General features: G+C 35.6%; 1 protein-coding gene across 3 annotated transcripts in view; it reads left to right on the forward strand.

Annotated features, from left to right (window-relative positions):
- PTP4A2 (protein tyrosine phosphatase 4A2) overlaps positions 1-17,336 on the forward strand; it is a 31,248-nt gene extending 13,912 nt beyond the window's left edge. For 2 of the 3 annotated variants that reach the window (XM_077150502.1, XM_077150503.1), the window contains exons 2-6: positions 29-732; positions 3,489-3,581; positions 11,784-11,914; positions 13,710-13,784; positions 14,865-17,336. In XM_077150502.1, coding sequence (XP_077006617.1) covers positions 637-732; positions 3,489-3,581; positions 11,784-11,914; positions 13,710-13,784; positions 14,865-14,973 — 504 coding nt within the window. In that variant the 5' untranslated portion in view covers positions 29-636 and the 3' untranslated portion in view covers positions 14,974-17,336. The remainder of the gene's footprint in view (positions 1-28; positions 733-3,488; positions 3,582-11,783; positions 11,915-13,709; positions 13,785-14,864) is intronic. The other variant, XM_077150504.1, reaches the window with a different exon arrangement.
- The last annotated feature ends 728 nt before the right edge of the window (positions 17,337-18,064 follow it).

Genomic DNA, 18,064 nt, shown 5'->3' on the forward strand with positions numbered 1-18,064 from the left:
TTATTTTACTTATGCTTTTTCCCCCCAGGTTTTTCGTTGGAATATACGCTGCACATTTATGGCGATTCTGAGCGTGAGGGCAGACTTCTGCCAGGCTCAGCACAGCGTTTTCGCTGACAAGTGAGCTTGGAGGTTCTATGTGCCATAATTAACATTGCCTTGAAGACTCTGGACACCGAGACTGGCCTCAGAAATAGTTGGCTTTTTTTTTTTAATTGCAAGCTTATTTCTTTTAATGACTCCAGTAAAGTTAAGCATCAAGTAAACAAAAGTGGAAAGAGATCTACACTTTTAACTTGTCTCACTAGTGCCTAAATGTAGTAAAGGCTGCTTAAGTTTTGTTTGTAGTTGGATTTTTTTGGAGTCCGAAGGTATCCATCCATAGTCATTGAGGCCCAAGTTGAATTTGGATTCGAGTGGATTCTAAATCCTTCTACATATCTTGAAGACAAGCTTCTTAAAGGAATAAACAAGTTGAATAGAGAAAACACTGATCGATAATAGGCATTTTAGTGGTCTTTTTAATGTTTACCGCTGTGAAACATTTCAAGATTTATTGATTCCCCCTACCCCCGAACCCCTCTCCACTTTCCCCTCACATTCACACAAGCACGCACACACTTTTTATTTGCCATAATGAACCGCCCAGCCCCTGTGGAGATCTCCTATGAGAACATGCGTTTTCTGATAACTCACAATCCTACCAATGCTACCCTCAACAAGTTCACAGAGGTAAGATTGTAGTATGATATACATTTTGGACTGATTTATAGGTAAATTCCCATTAAAATTTAACACCAATAATCTCTTATTATAAAGCAGTTTATTTCTATGATTGGAATATGAATGAATGGTCATAACAGGAACTAGCAATCCTTGGTTGAATTGGGTTGAATTAGTTATAACAGATTTTTTTAAAGAAGATTTATGGAATTTTGGAGGCTCTTAGAGATTATCTAATACTACATTTTTTCTTGTATCCTTTTATTAGCAGTTCTTTTTTCATACTTTTAAACAATATTGGGAAGGCAGTGGTGGCGCAGTGGCAAAGTTCTCACCTGCCGTGCCAGAGACCTGGGTTCGATTCCTGGTGCCTGCCCATGTGGGGAAAAAAAAAATTAAAAGCTTAGTACATTTCAGGCATTATAATAATTTTATGCATTATATCATTTACTCTTTACGTTAACTCTGTGAGGTATAGTTACTGTTCTCTCCCTCTTACAGAAGAGGAAACTGAGGTTCAGAATAATTTAATAATTTGCTTAAAGGTATACAATAAGTGGTAAAATTAGGATGCTTACCTATGTCTCTGACACTATAGCCCATGTCCTATTTCAAATATTCTAACCACCCGTGATGAAAAACCACCCCAAAACTACTTTGGAACAGTAATCATCCATATACAGATGATTACTATATATGGGGGAAGGGAAGGTGTTATAGATAGCATTTTAAGGTCAGATCCTTCTTTTTTTTTTTTTTATAGGTAGTAGAGGAACTTTGTTCTTTCAACAAACCTTGAATGTAAGCTCTTTAATTCATGCCAGGTTGTTCAGTCTGAACGTCATTGCTGTTGATGTCTTTATGGAGTAGACTTAGAGGGCTGGTCTACTCAGAGGGATTCTAAATCTGTCCCTCTCATTTTATGAATAGGAAAACTGAGTCTGAAAGAGGTTTGACTTGCCTAAGATTATAAATACCATAAAAAATTCTACCAAAACCTTTCAATAAACAGTCACAATGGAGTCATTTTAATGAGATTTTATTTGTATTTTGAAGTTTGTTTTTAAAATTCCTAACAACAATACTTTAAACTTTTCTGAAGTTTCTGTGTTATAAGTAGGCCTTTCTGAAAATAATAAGTCCTCTAGCAATTAAAAATCACTATACTGTTTAGGTAACTGAATGAAAGAAACTTCTAGGATATCACCGTTCCTGTTTATGCTTATAATTCCCTGAGCTTCTTAACTTTTTGTACACAATATACAAGTTGATTCTAGGCCTGTATGCCCTCAGACTGTTCAGTCCCCTTAAGCTTGGCTAAATTGCATGTTACTATTTTCAGCCTCTAGATTTCTTGACCATGTACTCCAAAAGTGCAGGGATGAGACCACTGTACTGCAACTATAAAAAGATGTTGGTAGCCCCTTGCAGATAAGTAGTCATTGGGTAGGCAATCACTGTGGATAGAGGTTTAAAGGAGTAAGTCTTATAATTGTTTGGTGTTAGCTGGCTTTTAAATATAATACCACTCTTTTATCTTTCAAAACTACTTTTATCAGGGGTGCAAGGGTAATTCAGTGGTGGAATTCTCACTTGCCATGCGGGAGACCCAGGTTTGATTTCCAGTCCATGCACTTCCCAAAAAAACAAACAAGCAAAGCAAACAAACTAAAAATTCGGCAAATGCTGCTGCAATAATGGGAAACTCACATAGAAAAATAGTGAAATGTGACCCCACCATACAAAAAAGATAAAACAATTTTTATTTATTGTTTCTTTAAATTAAAAAAAATTTAGGTGCTTATTATGCAAAAATTAGAAGTTACAGATAAACAGAAAGACAATGTCAAAACACCTGACTATTGATACTTGGCTTTCAGCTATTTTTCTCTGCATATATGTAATTATAAATGTATATACATAATAGGTAGGATCACATTGTACATTTAAAAATAATCTCCCCGATCTCCTTAATATGCTTTTTTTAAAAAACTTTTTTTTATTGTATAATATAACATATATACAAAGCAAAGAAATAAAAAAGCAGTAGTTTTCAAAGCACTCTTCAGCAAGTAGTTACAGGACAGATCCCAGAGTTTGTCATGGGCTGCCATATGATCTTCTCAGATTTTTCCTTCTAGCTGCTCCCAAATATAGGAGGCTGTCAGGCTGGAAGGCTTAAATATTTTTTTATCATCACAGTCGACTTTTTTCCTTTTCCTTTTTTTTTTTTTTTTGGTGAAAAATAACATATACAACAAAGCAATAAATTTCAAAGCAAGATACCACAATTAGTTGTAGAACATATTTCACTATGCTCCTTAGTATGCTTTTAATAGCTGTCTTAGTATTCTACTTTATGGATATGCCATAATTTATTTAACCATTCCCATTTTTGGACAGTTAATATAGTTTCTAGTTTTTCACCATTCCAAACAGCCTCTGGTGAATCTGCCGGTACCTAAGTCTTTGTTTATATCTTTAATTCCTCAGTATAAATTCCCAGAAGTAGAATTTCTTGTTTAAGTATAGGTGTACTTTTAGTTTTTGTGTTATGCTACCAAATAAATGGCTGTTTAGAAAGGTGAACCTTATTCATACTCCCACTGGTATTGCATGAGTGTTCATTATATACTTTTGTTTATAATTTTGATCTTTGTCTATTTAGTAGGCTAAGAATGATTTCCCGTTGTTTCAGATACAATGGTATATCTGGTTGCAGGATCCAAAAGTGAGTTCTCTTGTATTTGTTTTTCTTTATAAAGGAACTTAAGAAGTATGGAGTAACAACTTTGGTTCGAGTTTGTGATGCTACATATGATAAAGCTCCAGTTGAAAAGGAAGGAATCCACGTTCTAGTGAGTGTGTAGTATTTTAATTTTTCACTTCAAATAAGTTGTGCCTTTCAAAGATAGACATTTATAAACCATGGTATTCAGTAATTTTGGTTTTTGTGTATTATAATAGGAGATGCATTGTTCATAGCAGTCGTTTATTGCTTATTGCTATTGACAGCTTTATTTATTTGTGCCCTGGAAGTTTACAAATGCAGAGTATTTTCAACAACAACCCGCCCCACAAAAAGTGCACACGTTAAGAAAATGGAAATTTGCATTTTGTTTTCTTTCAGAAGTTAATGTAATATTTAGCTTTTGTTTCTAAGCTACTGTTTTGAATCGAACAATAAATAATTTCCGTCAGATGTTAAGTCACATATGGAAATATTCTCTTCCACTTTTCAAGTACAAGATAGTTGATACTTTGTGGATAACCTACAGGGGACTAAAAGGTGGGGGAAGAGGATATTAAGGAGAGGGAGAAGACAGCTTGCTCCAGTGTAATTAGCATGGTTTCTGAGACTTTGGTAGATTTCTTAGAAGTTTTTGTGTAATTAAATTTCTTTTATAGGTCAGTTTGGACGTAAAGTGACTAGAATTATTTTGAATTAAATCTCTCATTTAATTTTACATATGTTGTTTCATTATAGAAAGCAGGAGCCTCAGATTTGGTAAAATTGTATTAGCATACGGAAAGAATGGCTTCAGCTTTGCTTTGCTAATATACAAGCTAGGGTTTTTAAAAACACTTTAATTCCAAAAGGCCTAAATGTTTAAATTTCAGGAGCAGCTTTTAGAAAAATGTATGTTGTAACTATTTGATTTAATTGTGGGAAGGCCATGGAAATGAACTAGGGATTTTGTAAATAGTTGGGTAGGAAGAAAGTAATAAGAAAGGTATTGGTACAAGTTTATGTTCCTACTTATTATTGAGAGGAAGTACTGCAGTCTTTATTATATTGTCAGTGGTTCATGCAAAAAGAATAAATGGCCTGTTGGCAAGGCATTCACCTCATATTTGAGCCATAAAATTTTTTCCTCTCTGTTTTGGACAGGGGTGAAAAACACAAGTTAAATAGCCAAATTTTTTTTTTAATGTGTTTTAATAGCATGACATGATAATAATTCACTAGCATTCCCATTTCTTAACGACTTTAAGGTCCCTGGGTTGGGAATCACTGGAAATAAGTGTAAATATTTGTAAAATATAGTTCTTTTTAAAAAAAAGTTTAACTTTTGAAAGAGCTGACTACAAGTTTTTTTTTCTGTATTGTATGCTCTTCAGTGGGAAGATGAGAAATCAGCTTGTTTGACAGATGACAGGGTGATAAAATGAACTGCAAATTTACCTTAGTCTGCTTGATCCAGTAATGTTGGTAAACACCTTCATGAAATAGAAATTAACTAAAGAACTTGAACTAATTTGTGGAAGATAATGGTATGTCTGGGATTTATTCCAGGCCCTTAAATCTAGGTTTTTGTTTTCTTTTGTTTTACAGAGTTGTGATCAGTTTAGGTCTGACTTAAGTTTGGAAAAACAAGGACACTTAGAATTTGTCTCCTTTTCCTACACATAGAGATTTTAAAATGGATTGTTAATTTAAAATGGATTGTTAATATACGTTTGCTAGGCAAAGAAGATTTAGAACATTTCACTATATGAGGATATCCTAAAAAACAAAACCTTTAAATTCTTTGAATGTTCTTGAAAATCTGACACACATCAGAATATACTAATGGTGGTTTCAACAGTGTCAGTTGGAGGTTTAGATTCTTCTAAATGATTATTTTATGTTTTATAGAAACTGCTTTTATGAGTAAGTGAAGCATGTTATATATTATTTTTTCTTAACCAGATGCATTTAGGGAATATTTGAGGAAGCATGCTCACCACTAAGATGCTTACTTGTTTTACTGCTATTTATAGTTAAACTTTATAATAGCGACATTTACTGACAGCCCTTTTTAATTGTGGGGCATAGTTGACAACTCAAACAATGTGCTGTTGTAGGTAATGGACTACATGAAATGTTCTAGTGGTGCCAATAATTAGTGCAGAATCAGTTTAGTACTCTGTCACTTTTCTCTCTTTCCTTCTCTAGTATCTTTTTTTCCCAATATATATATATTTTTAATTGTAACATTTGTTCCATTATTTATTTATTTTTAATCCATATGTTTTACTCATCTGTCCATACCGTAGATAAAAGGAGCATCAGATACAAGGTTTTCACAATCACACAGTCATATTGCGAAAGCTATATCATTATACAATCATCTTCAAGAAACATGGCTACTGGAACACAGCTCTGTGGTTTCAGGCACTTCCCTCTAGCCTAATACACCTTAATCTAAAAAGGTGATATCTATATAATGTGTAAGAATAACCTCCAAGGTAACCTCTTAACTCTGTTTGAAATCTCTCAGCCACTGACACTTTATTTTCTCATTTCTCTCTTCCCCCTTTTGGTCAAAAAGGCTTTCTCAATCCCTTGATACTGAGTCCCAGCTCATTTTAGGATTTCTGTCCCGCATTATCAGGGATGTTTATACGCTTAGGAGTCATGTTCCAGGTAGAGAGGGGGAGGGTGGTGAGTTGCTTGCTGTGTTGGTTAAGAGAGAGAGATAGGCCACCTCTGAGCAACAAAAGAGGTTCTCTGGGGGTGACTCTTAGGCCTAGTTTTAAGTAGGCTTAGTCTTCTTTAGTGTCTTAAAGTCCTTATTCAACGTTACTAGAATAGCCTTAAATTTTTAAAAACTTCCCAATGTTGTTGTATTTCTGTCCCTGAAGCTAGATGTGGAGAGAGGATGTATAAAATGTGATTTCCCTCTATTTTTTTTTCTTCAAAACTGATCTGTGTTGGTTTCTTTAGTCCTCCTACTGGTAGCAAGGAAGATAAACCTCTTTGCCTGTATTGTGAAGCACATGGGGTTGGTCTTAAGTGAAAGACAAATTGATGAATACAAAAAGAGAAAGGGATATTGACAAAATGGTCTCCATTTGCTCAGGATCCTATCATGAGTTGCTGTTCTTGTTAAGCAGGGTATGTATAGTTTAGGCACAGGTTTGTTTTTTTTTAACCTGTTCTTAACTTTTTTTTTAAATTGTATAATATAACATATATACAAAGCAAAGAAAGAAAAAAGCAATAGTTTTCAAAGCACTTTTCAAGAAGTAGTTACAGGACAGATCCCAGAATTTGTCATGAGCTACCATTTCATCCTCTCAGATTTTTCCTTCTGTCTCCTCCAGAATATAGGAAGCTAGAAGAAATAAATATTTTTTTATCATAACAATTGACTTTTTTTTCTATTTTTTGTGAAAAATAACATACATACAAAAAAGCAATAAATTTCAAAGCATAGCACAACAATTAATTGTAGAACAGATTTCAAAGTTTGGTATGGGTTACAGTTCTACAATTTTAGGTTTTTGATTCTAGCTACTTTAAGAAACTGGAGACTAAAAGAAATATCAGTTTAATGATTCAGCAGTCATACTCATTTGTTAAACCTACCTTCTCTATATAACTCCACCATCACCTTTGGCCTTTCTATACCACTCTTTAGGGATATTTGGGCTGTGGCCATTCTAACCTTTTCATGTTGGAAGGGACTGTCAATAATGTGGGGTAGGGAGTAGGCATAGTTTTTTAAATATTTGGCATTGGCTTTTTTTTTGTACGTGTGTGCAGTTCTTTTTTTAATTGAGATATCTTCACACACACACAGTCCATCCAGAGTATACAATCAGTGGATCACAATATCATCACGTAGTTGTGTTATTCATCACCATGATCATTTTTAGAACATTTGCATCACTTCAGAAAAAGAAATTGAAAGAAAAAAGAGAAAACTCATACATCCCAACTCTCTCTCTTTTTTTTTTGTTTTTTTTTTTTGTATAGGCAGGCACCGGAAATCAAACCCTGGTCTCCGGCATGGCAGGCGAGAACTCTGCCTGGTGAGCCACCATGGCCCACTCGATTCCATATCTCTTACCTCTCCCTCTCATTGACCACTAGTATTTCTCTTTGACATCTGACATTCTGATTAGTAAGTGTCTTAGAGTATGTCTATTGGATCTGTTCTGTTTGGGGTACACTGTACTTCTTGGGTCTGTAATTTTAAGTCTTTCATAAAAATTGGGAAAATTTTCAGTGATAATTTCCTCCATAAGTTTTTTTCCTCCTTTTCCCTTCTGTTCTCCTTCTGAAACACCCACAGCATCTATATTCGTGCGCTTCATGTTGTCATTCAATTCCCTGAGTCCCTGCTCATATTTTTCCATTCTTTTCCCTATATTTTCTTTTGCTTGTCGGATTTCAGATGTCCTGTCCTCTAGTTCACTAATCCTATCTTATCCTTCTTGAAATCTGACATTGTAGGTTTCCATTGTTTTTTTCATCTCTTCTACTGTGCCTTTCATTCCCATAAGTTCTGTGATTTGCTTTTTCAGACTTTTGATTTCTTCTTTTTGTTCATTCCTTACCTTCATATCCTCCCTCAATTCATTGATTTGATTTTTGATGAGGTTTTCCATGTCTGTTTGAACATTCTTAATTAATACTTTCAACTCCTGTATCTCATTTGAATTAATGGTTTGTTCCTTTGGGCCATATCTTCAATTTTCCTAGTATTATTTATTATTTTTTGCTGGTGTTTAGGCATTTAATTACCTTAGTTTATTCTGGAGATTGTTTTCACTTTTTTTTTTTTTTTACCTAGGATTTTCTTGCTGGATAACTTTGTTGTCTATCTGTTCTTTGACATTCAGTTCAGCTTATTCTAGTCCTCTAGCTTAGGTTTTGTTTAACAGATCAGAATTTTTCAGGTCTTATTTTTTTTTGTTTCTTGCCCTACCTGTATGGTGCCTTTCCACCCACCCCCCACCCTCCTTAGAAGGGTCTACTTAGGTATTATAGACCACAGCCAGATTTTCCCGGACCAAACTGGCCTCCTGTCTGGAGGAAAGAGTCACTTGCATCAGATTTCCCTGAGGGTGAGACCCAGCAGATTGAAAGACTTTCCTATGAAGTCTCTGGACTCTGCATTTTTCCTATCCTGCCCAGTATGTGGTGCTTTTCTGCCTGTGGGTCCCACCAGCATAAGATGATGTGGTACCTTTATCTTCAGCAGACTCTCCCTGCTGGGAGTGTGGTGGAGACAGAGGAGAGGTTTTAATTGCTTCACTTTTCCAGACCCTGGGGTCTGAATTCCTTGAGGGAGGGATTCCACCTGAGCTGAGCCCCACCCCTTTCCTAGGGAAGCTCCAGACAAGCACTCAAACAAGCTCAATTCTGCCTATGCCTGGGGCAGTGAAGCCTGAGAAGCCTTGCAGCTGTATCTAAAGTAGTCAAGCTGTAAAAACACAACCACAAAAAAAGAAAAAGAAAAATCCTTTTCAGAGCAGAACTCCCATTCCTCAGGTTTGCCAATCAAGAGCTTAAATTGGTACGTTGCTCTGTGTATCTCCAAGTCTTATGTACCCCTCCTTTCCTTCAGGGCCCAGACCTTTACAGATCAAAAAAAACCCTCTGTTTTTTTTTTTTTTTCTTTTTCCATCAGCCCTGCCCCCTCTGCACCAGGGCAAATACCAGCGACCTGCACTTTTACTCAAGGTTCAGTTGAGCTGGGGACCTATTTTTAGTAGTCAAAATTTCTTAATTAATTCCACAGTTGGAGTTTGGTTATGCTCACCCTGCTGTAAAGTCCCTTTCCTTTCCCTGCTGGGAAGCAGTCTGTGGGGGAGGGGTGCTGGCTCTGCTGCTGGGGGAGCTCACGGTCTGGGTGGGTTGCAGCCAGTCCAGCTGGTCCAGACGGGTACGCTGTGTGTCTGGTCAAACTAATGTGATTCCAGCAGTTGTTCTGTACTTTTCATGGCTATTTATTAGCTGCTCTGGAGAATGAACTAAATCCCGCACCTAGCTTAGCCGCCATCTTGGCTCTCCACCTGATCACTAGTATTTCAGTCTGCCCAATTCTTTTTAACCCTTTTTCTCCCATCCATTATTTAATGAGATGCTAGTTGGTACTAATATTTAGCATTTCTTGCCAGAGTGTACTCTTAAATTATATAGGTGTGTTTTGTCCTCTCTTTTTCTGGCTTTATTACAATTTTCTCTTATGTCTAATACTGTACTCAAATACAGTATTTGGGAAAACACTAGCCTCTTATCACTCTGATAAAGAGATTCCCATAAGTTAAAATTCGATTTTTATAACACTAACTACATTTCATTGAGAAGGCTAATTTATTCGGGAAGCTTTAAGTTAGATCTTGGAACAGTTTTCAGCAGTGTTCAGGACTGTGTTTTTGTTTCTATTTTTTCCCATGGGCAGACACCAGGAAATGAATTTTTTAAACATTTTTTTGTTGTGAAATATGACATATATACAAAAGTGATATATTTCAAAGTACATTTTTTTTTTTTTACATGGAGAGGCACCAGGAAGTGAACATAGTTCTCCAGCATGGCAGGTGAGAACTCTGCCACTGAGCCACTGTTGCCCACCCTCAAAATACATTTTAACAAGTAGTTTTAGAAAAAATTTCAAAATATTGTACGGGTTACAGTTCCACCATTTCAGGTGTTTCCTTCTAGCTGCTCTTAAACACTGGAGATAAAAAGAAATATCAGTACAGTGATTCAGTTGTCATCCTCATTTGTTACGTCTCACCTTCTCTGATACAATTCCTTCTTCTTCTTTGAGCCTTCTCCCACTCTTTAGGGATATTTGGACAATGACCATTCTAACTTTGTGTTGAAAAGGGATGTCAACATTATGGGGTAGGGGAATGTAGCTGGTTGATTCTCTTGGAAAGACTGGTAAATCTGGGTTTCAGGCCTTACCTGGCCTAGGAACTATGTGGAGGTTATAAGGTGCTTTTTTTTTTTTTTTTAAATTTTTATTAATAAGTCCAATCAACATACAATATGAACATTCCTTTTTTAATCACGTAGTTGTATATTCATCACTATGACCATTTCTTAGAACATATGCATCAATTCAGAGAAAGAAGTAAAAAGAAGTTTAAAGAGTAAAAAAAAAGTTCATACATACAATACCCCTTACCCCCCCATTCATTCATCACTAGCATTGAAGTCTACTAAATTTATTTTGACGTTTGTTCCCCCTAGTATTTATTTATTTTTGATCCATATGTTTTACTCATCTGTCCGTAAGGTAGATAAAAGAAGCATCAGACACAAAGTTTTCACAATCACACAGTCACATTGAGAAGGCTTTATCATTATACAATCATCTTCAAGAAACATGGCTACTGGAACACAGCTCTGCATTTTCAGGCAGCTCTCTCCAGCCTCTCTGTTATGTCTTAACTAAAAAGGTGATATCTATTTAATGCGTAAGAATAACCTCCAGGATAACCTCTCAACTCTGTTTGGAATCTCTCAGCCATTGACCCTTTGTCTCATTTCGCTCTCCCCCTCCCCCATTCAGTTGAGAAGGTTTTCTCAATCCCTTAGTGCTGAGTCCCAGCTCATTCTAGGATTTCTGTCCCACGTTGCCAGGAAGGTCCACATCCCTGGGAATCATGTCCCATGTAGAGGCGGGGAGGGCAGTGAGTTTGCTTGTTGTGTTGGCTGAGAGAGAGAGGCCACATCTGAGTAACAAAAGAGGTTCTCTTGGGGGTGACTCTTAGGCCTAATTTTAAACAGGCTTAGCTTATCCTTTGCGGGGTTAAGTTTCATATGAACAAACCTGAAGACTGAGGGCTCTGCCTGTTGTTTTGGTTGTCCCCACTGCTTGTGAGAATATCAAGAATTCTCCACTTGGGAAAGTTGAATTTCCCCCCTTTCTCACCATTCCCCCAAAGGGACTTTGCAAATTCTTTTTTATTCACTGTTCAAATCCTTCTGGGATTTATCGAAGCATCACTCTGGACAAACCTACGGAATCTCATGCCCTACTCAAGGTTCCATGAACTTATAATGTTCAATTTAGCTGTCCAGGTTACAGGTTTTTGAAAAATAAATCTAGTGAATGAAACTTTTTATAGAATCTCAGATAGAGCCCTGGATATTCTTTAGGGTTTACAGGAATATTGTTCGTTGGAGCAGAACTATGTTTTTAAGCTAAATATTTGTTGTACAGTTAGTTCAACTAAGCCTTCCTTGTATATTTTGTGTAGCTATTCTGCATTTGGCTGTTAATCCCAGAGAAAATATCAGTTTAATGTAAAAGATCTTTTCTTTGCAGGATTGGCCATTTGATGATGGAGCTCCACCCCCTAATCAGATAGTAGATGATTGGCTAAACCTATTAAAAACCAAATTTCGTGAAGAGCCAGGTTGCTGTATTGCAGTGCATTGTGTTGCAGGATTGGGAAGGTAAGCTCCAACCCTCTGTGAATTCATTATCATGCCTAAGTAAGCCAGCAGAAAATTTTGCTTTGGTAGAAATTTGCATTTATTACACTAAATAATATTTAATTGCCTGAAAGAAAAGGAAATGAGAGTAAAAGCTGGTGTAGTGATTTTTCAAAACAACTTTTTGAGTTTTATCTGGTTGTTAATTCTGGTATATTACTGGGTTTAGTGGGTGATGGTGCAGAAGTTACATTGAAATGAATTTAATGTAATTATCTTATGTTTGAGGTAAAAATAGTCTTTTTCCTTCAGTGATTTTTTTATTGTGATATATTCATCTAAAGTCTACAGTAGATGATACAGTAGTTCACAATATTATCATAAAATTGTACATTCATCATTCCGGTCAATTTTTGAGCATTTAGTACTCCAAAAACAGTAAAAAAAAAGAATTAAAATAAAGGAACACCCCAAAATCCCATGACCACCATACCCCCCCATTGTTTGTCTATTTATTTATTTTTTCTTACTCATCTGTCCATAACCTTGTCAGTCACAAGGTTGTCACACTCACACTAAAAATAGTCTTAATTCAGTATATTTTCTATTTCTCCCCCTTTCAAGTAATCAAAGCTTTAGGTCACTGAAACAGGTGAGTTTAAGTAATCGATACACATTTATTTTTGGATTGAGATTTTTAGATAGAGAGAGATGGTTGAATATTAAACTCTTAAAGGGGGATTTATGGAAAACGAGAATTGACTTTGATTTTAGAGCCTTTTTCCTGTAGCATTGTAGCATTGCTTGGAATGGTGTTGCAGCACAGCCATCAACAGCCGATTAAATGCCAGTTTTTGACTCAAAACATTAATGCAGGCTCCTGTTGCCTCAAGGTAGTGGTGCCTCAGGCTATTAGCTCCTCAGGCCTTTTTTTTGCAATTTAGTATTGTGCGGCTTCTTAAGGGTGAGAAGTTTCAGTCTTATCTTAAAGATTGAGGGTAGTGTTATAACTTGACTTTGGAATTTTATAATGAACAGTTAGTTATCCTAGGTTAGTTATCTTTGTGCCCTATATGGTCGTTTAAAAATTTCCTTTGTTAGATTTTTAAGAAATACACTTACATAGAGAGCTGTTCCTAATTACTGATTCGCTGGCATTCTCCTAGCTTACCAAGAGGATATTGTTAAAGAAGTCTAACATCTTTTTTAGTATTTGATGAAGATATTATATTAAAATCAATTTGAAATGAAAACCTGGAGGAACTTGAAATAATAAATTTGATCAAATTTAAAATATAAAATTTGATTTTAATATTATTAAAATTATTTTTAATAATTTAAAATATTTAATTATTAAATAATCAAATTTGAGAGAGATGTAATATTATAATGTGACTTTTAAAAGTAAAGATTTCTTTAATTGTATTATTACTGTGGAACATTGTTCACAGTTAGGGTTCTCTGTGTTGTGCAGAACTGTAGATATATTTTAAAATTTTTATTCTAGAGCCATATATACAACCTAAAATTTCCCCTATATACCACATTCAAATATATAATTGAGTGCTGTTAATAACAGAGCATTTATTGTTTTAAGAGTTTTAATTTAGGATTAGAATTTGATAATTCACTAAAAATAAATATATTATGAAGCTATTATACTGATAGAGATATTTTTACATTACAGAAAAGTAAGTGTTTTAGTACACAGAAAGAATGGCTTAAGCTTTGCTTTGCTAATGTATATTCTAGAGTTTTAAAAAACTCTTTAATTCCAAAAACTTGTAGATATTTACAGATGGGTTTCTCTCTGCAGGGCACCTGTGCTAGTTGCACTTGCTTTGATTGAATGTGGAATGAAGTATGAAGATGCAGTTCAGTTTATAAGACAGTGAGTATGGAGTTATATATTCAGAGAAAAAGCAAGATCACACAGGAGGAGGGAATTATGGAAAATATCCATTTATAGTATAGAATAATTTGCTGTCTTCGGCTTAAAACATTTATTTGAAAATAGAAAAAAACTTAAGAGCAGATGGTTTAGATTGGATTGTATGGTATATGAATAAAACTTTAAAAATGGGAAAAAAATATAAAAGGAGCAAGTGGTAAAGAAACTCAGAGTACTACCTACTCCCAGATTTAAAGATTTTCTAATTTGGGTGTCATATTTGGACATTGTAGAATATGTCCAGTATATGATTTGAATATCTTGGAATCTTGAAAGTTAATAGCCAGGTGGTAGGATCTCATTGATCTTGTGTCCATTTTCATGAATGTGCCAAAACACTTTTCCAAATGCAACTCTTAGTATCCGTATTAACTGAGCATCAAGGAAGTATCTACAGAAGAGAGCACTCAGTTGCCTGGGATTCTTTAAGTGACTTGCTTGGGCATAAAATCAGGATTTCAGTGTCCTGATAGAATCTTGGCATGAGTCTGGAGTAACAGCCTATGCTGTTTTGTTATCCAGAATTATTTGGCAATTATTATCTTGTCCTTTCCCTTTCAACCAAAAAGAGATAAAAAGAAGATGACAGAGGACATGAAATGTATGGTAGCAGCTATAGGAAGGTAACATTCCAAGGAATGCATTTGAGTATGTTTCTCTTTTATCTTAATATCTTTTTCTTTAGCGTCTTAAATATTTGCTACCAATTCCATTCTGAAGAATATATTAATTGAAGTGAGAAGAGTATAGTCAGATGCCCTGAATAAACCATTTTAACCTCTATTAAATCATTAATAGACTCTAATGAGAGTCAGCAAAAAAATGTTTATTCCTTCTAGGGAGACTTGGAAAGTTGATGTTTTAACTTAGTTCTTTCATTTTAAGAAGTGTTATAGTATGGGAAATACTGTGTGTGAAGTTAGTTATAAAAAACTTAGGCAGTAACAAATGCATTTCAGTGAATAGGCAGCTCTTTAATTTTATTTTCACTTGATAAAGTTGCCATTCTTGTGTTTTCAGAAAAAGAAGGGGAGCATTCAATTCAAAACAGCTGCTTTACCTGGAGAAATACCGACCTAAGATGCGATTACGCTTTAGAGATACCAATGGGCATTGTTGTGTTCAGTAGAAAGTAATGTAAACGAAGGCTGACTTGATTGTGTCATTTAGAGGGAACTCTTGGTACCTGGAAATGTGAATCTGGAATCTTAACTGTGTCATCAAAGTAGTGATGGATTCAGTACTCCTCAACCACTCTCCTCATGATTGGAAAAAAGCAAACAAAAAAGAAATCCCTCTAATACATGAATAAAATGTTTAAGAAAAGGAGAAAGAAAAGGGATTAATTTAGCTAAGGCTGATTTTGCTCCCAGTGCTGGAGTTTGAATTTCTGCCAGGATTGAATTATTTCAAAATCTCCTGTCTTTTTAACTTTTACAAAATAGTTCTCTAAGGAAAGCCAGCAGAACATTAGCCTGTGCAGAACCATCTGTTTGGGGAGCATACTCTTCCATTATGCTTGGCATATAGATCTCCCTGTGGTGGGATTTCTTCTTTTTTCTCCTCTCTTTTCTTCTCTCTTCTCTCCTCTCCTTTTCTTTCCTCTTCTTTTCTCTTTTCTTTTTTAGATTGGGAAGGGTATATTTTCTCTTTTCCTCCCCGCCCTTTATCCCTGATGCAAGTTGTAGATGGAATAGGAGAAGCTCTTGTTGCTGTAGATGTGTGTGCATCTGGCAGCCTTAAGCCCACCTGGGCACTTTTAGGGGAGGAAATAAAAAAAAAGCAGTGACATATACATGATATGTTCCAGGTGGTTTTTAGTCTTTACTGATGATGGGGTGTTGTATTAGTTTATTTTCCTGAAAACCTTATCCAATGTTAGATAAAGTAGCCAAGAGCCATTTTGTTTTGATTTTTGTTTTGGTAAATTAGTGGGAAAATGGGATTTTAAAGGAGTCTTTCTTTTCAGAGAACTTAGCTGAGTGTAGAATTCTTCCTTTTTCCAACCAGTGAAGCTAAGTAGGTATCTCAGAAACTTGTTTTCTGAAGGGTTAGACTCCAAGCCATCACTAAAGTTGTCCAGACAGAGAATTATCAGTACAACTTCTACATGTTGTAGAATTGTGGTTGTAGCATTACTCTGATTTTCTTTCTAATGATGTCAGAGTATGCTGATAGTTTTAACATTTTTATTTTAGGACTGATTTGTACTCTGAATTTTCAGGAGTGGTCAAAGGTGTAGCAGCAAAGACATGAGTATTTGGACTTGAGAAATGCCTGTGATGGGTATTTTCCAAACTGTCCCCTATATGTACAGTTCAGTTTAACCACTGATTGCCTTGTTATTTTCTTACTAGATTCTTTTTGAGATTAAAAAAACAAGCAAGCAACAAAATGCTGGTTCAAAACCAACATGCCTAGTGAGTGTGCGTTCACGGGCCATAACAGGGTAGAAGAGAAACATAAGGCAACACGAGAAACAAAGGGACTGTGTTGCTTGTGAGGTGGTGTAGAATTATTTTTGCAGATTCTTTGCTGGGTTCAATGTGCTGATCTAGTCAAGTTGCTTTTCTGCTCTTTTATCGGAGGTAGTTGTGACTGGATTGCATTGACAAAGCAGGTTGAAGGGCACCATCAGGGGCTCTTGCACTCTTTTTCACCTAAATATTACCTATTTAAAAATGTTCTGCTTCTAAGGCTCTAAATACAAGCTTAGGGTCATCTTGTCCTGCTGGAATTTACTGTGCAGAGCCAAAAACTTCCCATTTTGTTAGGATCAGGTAGGCCAATAGGAATGGACCAGGACCTTGTCTCACACTGATGATACCTCAGATGTTGGCCAGCTGTGTGAACTGCCTATTACCTGTTGCTGGAGTTGTTTTGAGTTTTAGCTACATGCAAATGTGTAGATCTTTCCTTTCCCATACCCCAAAACAAAACAAAATAATGCTTTTTGAAATTGCTTCTAGGATTTTAAAGTGAAATGATGGTACTATCCAAAATTCTTTATTTCAGAACATGACAGTAGATTCCTTTAACATAGGCTCAAGATCAAAACAACATACCCTCCAAACTCAGATAGACTGTCTGTTGACTCCAAGGGTTTTGATCAATACGGTAACAAATCTCTTCCCTTTGACATAATCTAATTTTTGTTGCTAGTGGGGAGGGGGCGTGTGTGCAGTGTCCAGTATTAGTGCCTGCCTGATTTAGGAAAAACTACATTCCTGGTTCTGTATGAGAAGGGTGTATAAAGCAACATGAAACATTAGCCCATATTTTGTTCTAAATTACAGACTAATGTTAATTGCTCTCAGAACTGGATTTTTTTCCTTAAAATTAAAACAGCTTTTGTTTTCTTTTGGATTTAATGAAGTATTGCTAGCTGAAGCCAGTTTGACATGTTGAAAGATGTCAACTGATGAGAGGTGTGCAGCCTGATTTAAAACCAAACCCTGAACCCTTTTAAAGAACAATAAAACATATTTTACATGCTCTTTGTCTGTGCATTTATTCTCCACTCCAGATTGAGTTTGACTCGTGTCACTTTAAAAAACTTGCTAGTGTTAAGGTCTGTTTGGGATTCTGCTAATTTACTGTAACTGAGGTGAAATAGAGATTGGAAAATTAAATGATTTCATGTCACCAGGTGTTTGCCAACTAGTCAGGGCAAACCTAACTAGTTGAATTATATTTGGTACATTTCTTGGACACAGCACTGAAAGAGTTCAGCATCTTATCTCATTCCAAAGATGTGTTTATGTTATAGATTTTGATAAATCATTGCAACTTTTTACTTAAACTCCTAAAGAATAGTGAAGAAGTGGCAATTTATCATATTTGGAGTGTGAGGCATTTCCTTTAAATCCTGAGTCAGCATCCATCTATCCAGATAACAGACTTATGCACTGAAGGACTAAAAATCAAAAGATAAGGCCACGATCCCACTTCGGAAGACCTCAGTGTGGAAGGGGAGTCAGATAAGTAGGTAGATAGATAATTATATATTATACATATTATATATATATATATATTTGGGGGGGTTACACTACTGTAACCTCTCTCTTGTCTCTAATTTTCACTTCATGTCCTTACTTTCCTTACCCAGTTTACATTCTGTCGTCCATTGTTATAGTTACTCTTGGCTACATAAGTAAATTGTCTTGCTCCCTCTTTTACTTCATTATACTTGCCTGGTTAAACTCCATTTTTGGTTAAAT

This window comes from Tamandua tetradactyla, chromosome 2, assembly GCF_023851605.1.
Source record: "Tamandua tetradactyla isolate mTamTet1 chromosome 2, mTamTet1.pri, whole genome shotgun sequence".
Classification (NCBI taxonomy): Eukaryota; Metazoa; Chordata; class Mammalia; order Pilosa; family Myrmecophagidae; genus Tamandua; species Tamandua tetradactyla.